Here is a 2,982-nt window from a genome sequence, read left to right as displayed (position 1 = left end):
TTTATAAATACTTTTAGAAAAATAAAATAAAAAAAATGTAAATAAAAAAAAAATAAAAATAAGAAAAAAAAAAAAATTTTTTTTATTTCGGCTTTAAATTAACTGGCCCCAAAAGTTTTTTTTTAATTTACAACACTTTTTTTTATTTATTTCTGGGGGCTGGGTGGTGATTATGGTTTAAAGATATCTTTGAGACACGTTATACATACAGTTTAAAAAAAAAATTATTCATGCCAATGTACTTTTTGATAAATATTTATATAAAGGTCACCTTTGATTTCTTTATTGTTGTATAATAAAAATTTTTAGAACCGCTATGAAAATTTGTAATATAAAAAAATATGAAAAAACGAAAAGTGAAAAGGTTTTTTTTTTTTTTTTTAATTTTTTTTTTTTATTTTTATTTTTATTTTTTTTTTGTTTTTGATTTTTTGGTAATTTGATATCCCGATAGCCTATATGGTTATATTAATAAATTTATTTAATGATTATTTTATTTCTCTAACTGATTAATTTTTTTTTTTTTAATTACATTATAGTTTTATTTAAAATATAGATTTTCCTCACAGAAGATGATAAAAACTATATTTCTTTTTCTTAAATTAAGAGCGACACCACAAGTTTTCGATCTTTTCTTTTTTTTTTTTTTTTTTTTTTTTTTTTGGAATGTTTTTGTTGATAAGCAGATTACTTTTTTTTTCATTCTTTCTTCTATTTAGATTTCATACACCTACTGAATTGCAACCAAACTTGATAGATAGGAGTATTGATGCTCTTTTTTGAATATATATATTAAATATTTTCTAATTATTCATTATTTTAAAGTAATTTAGTATTTTCTAAAAATACCCAAAATTAAATATTGTCAATTTAATTAGATCTATTTTTAAAATCTAAATTATTTGAAAAAAATATATATATAACTTTAAAATGGACACATCTCTGTAATTTTTTTTTATTTTTGTATTCACCCCACAACCCACCAGTACAGTTTAAATGTGTGTGTGTATCTATCTGTGGTCAAATATTTGCTTTTTTTTTTTTTTTTTATTATTTTAAAATTTTTTCAATTTTTAAAAATGTGTTTTACCATATCAAATAAACAAACAGATCTGTTTGTGCACTATCAAAACAATATATATTTATATTTTTGTCACAAGTGGTTAGCTAAAAATGAAAACAAACAAACAAACAAACTAACAAACAAACATAAAAATAATATCACAATGATACTATTGTTTAATACATCATTTTATTTATATTTTTATTTTTAAATTCACACTTTCAACACACAACATTTAATTTAATTTTTTTTAAATTATTAAATATTTAAAAAAAAATAATTTACACATTAACTTTTTCTAATTATTTTTTTTTACATTAACAAATCAATTAAATAAACCATAAGGGTAATAATAATTATAAAATAATTATATTACAATAATAAAATAGTAATATAATGTGTGACTCAAAATCAGATATAAATTTTATCTTAAATAATAGAATAAATACAATCGAATATATATTGGAAAATAAAAACTCAATAATAAAAGATATTAAAATAAAAAAAACTCAAATACCCACCCATCCTCCATATGAATATCATAACGAAGAAAGAATATATCAATATTACGAATGCAAAGATATAGATTTTATAGAGAACTGCCAATTCCTAGAGTTTATAATGAGAAACAATTGTATGAACTCTGATATTTTAAAATGGGTAGTAAAAATGTTCAAACATTTCAACTTTGACCGTACTCATGTTGCATTCAGACTGTTGGCAATAGATTACTTTATCAAATATTTTCATTATCGTCCTTTGCAAAGTCACAACGAAAAAGATGTAATCGAAATGATGGTGAATATTTTTTTGGATTATTCAAATAGAGTTTTATGTAGATGTTACGATATTCAAATGTTATTAAATCAAGAGATGTTTGTAAAGGTTTTGTTTAATTTTTTAGATGGTAGAAGGGTAATCATTTTTTAAATTGTATTTTAAATTTAAAAAATAATATTAATTTTACTTTTTTTAACATCTAGTTTGAAAAGTGGTTTATGGACCATTATAAAACAGATAGAGATTTGTTAGAGTGGAAGTTTTCGATTATAAATGATTTTGCAAAAGATTACTGTGGTTTAGAAATAACTATGCAAGATTGTATAGAGTATATCAATGGTAGATCTAAATATTATACAAATAGACTAACTATAAATTAATTATTTTGATTTATACATAAAATAAAATAATTAAAATAAATTAAAATAAAATAAATTAAATTAAATTACAAAAAAAAAAAAATTTATATAAATTTCTTCAATATTTATTTTTGGATATTATAAATAGCCATCTAAAAACTTTTTTAAAAGATGAAGAAAATAGAGTATATCAAATTGTATTTTTTCATCTTTTAAAAAATAATATGACAAATGGTATTTATAATGTTTGTAGAAAAAAAATTTCTGATAGGATACCATAATCATGGTGGATAGTTTTCAAATTAAAAAAATAAATAATACTATTTTTATATTTGAAAATTATAATAATTTTGTTATTTTAAAAAATATTTTATTTTTATATTTATATTTAAAAGTTTATTTTAAGGAAAAATTGGTTTTTATTATTTTTTTAAAATTCTAAATTAAACTCTTTTAGTTTTTCATTGTTTTTTATATAGTTTCTAATTTCTATTAATTGTTTATCATAGTTATTATTGTCATTTGATCTCGATTTTAAAAAATTTAAATACATTCTGAATAGAGTTACGTAACCATAGTGTAGAATATCTTTGTAGGTTTTTCCATTAGAATCTAATAAAGCTAGATTTAGAAAGTTGAATGAGTGGATTAAATTGAATTTACCTATAAAGGAGACTAATGGTTTTTTTATCATTCTATCCAATTTCTGATTTGGAAAGATATGATGAATTACATCTACTCTATTTAGTTTAATGAATAGTGTATAAAGTTTTTGTCCAG

General features: G+C 19.6%; 1 protein-coding gene across 1 annotated transcript; it reads left to right on the top strand.

Annotated features, from left to right (window-relative positions):
- Positions 1-1,459: 1,459 nt before the first annotated feature.
- Positions 1,460-2,223, top strand: DICPUDRAFT_74408 (uncharacterized protein; the record flags this gene model as incomplete). The annotated part of the gene is made up of 2 exons (XM_003283394.1): positions 1,460-1,978; positions 2,047-2,223. 2 exons carry the CDS (start codon positions 1,460-1,462, stop codon positions 2,221-2,223), a joined length of 696 nt encoding a protein of 231 aa, XP_003283442.1.
- Between the last annotated feature and the right edge of the window lie 759 nt (positions 2,224-2,982).

Source organism: Dictyostelium purpureum, assembly GCF_000190715.1.
Source record: "Dictyostelium purpureum unplaced genomic scaffold DICPUscaffold_7, whole genome shotgun sequence".
In the NCBI taxonomy this organism is placed as follows: Eukaryota; Evosea; class Eumycetozoa; order Dictyosteliales; family Dictyosteliaceae; genus Dictyostelium; species Dictyostelium purpureum.
Note: the sequence above shows the minus strand (reverse complement) of the source record. Positions and strands in the feature narration are given on the sequence as shown.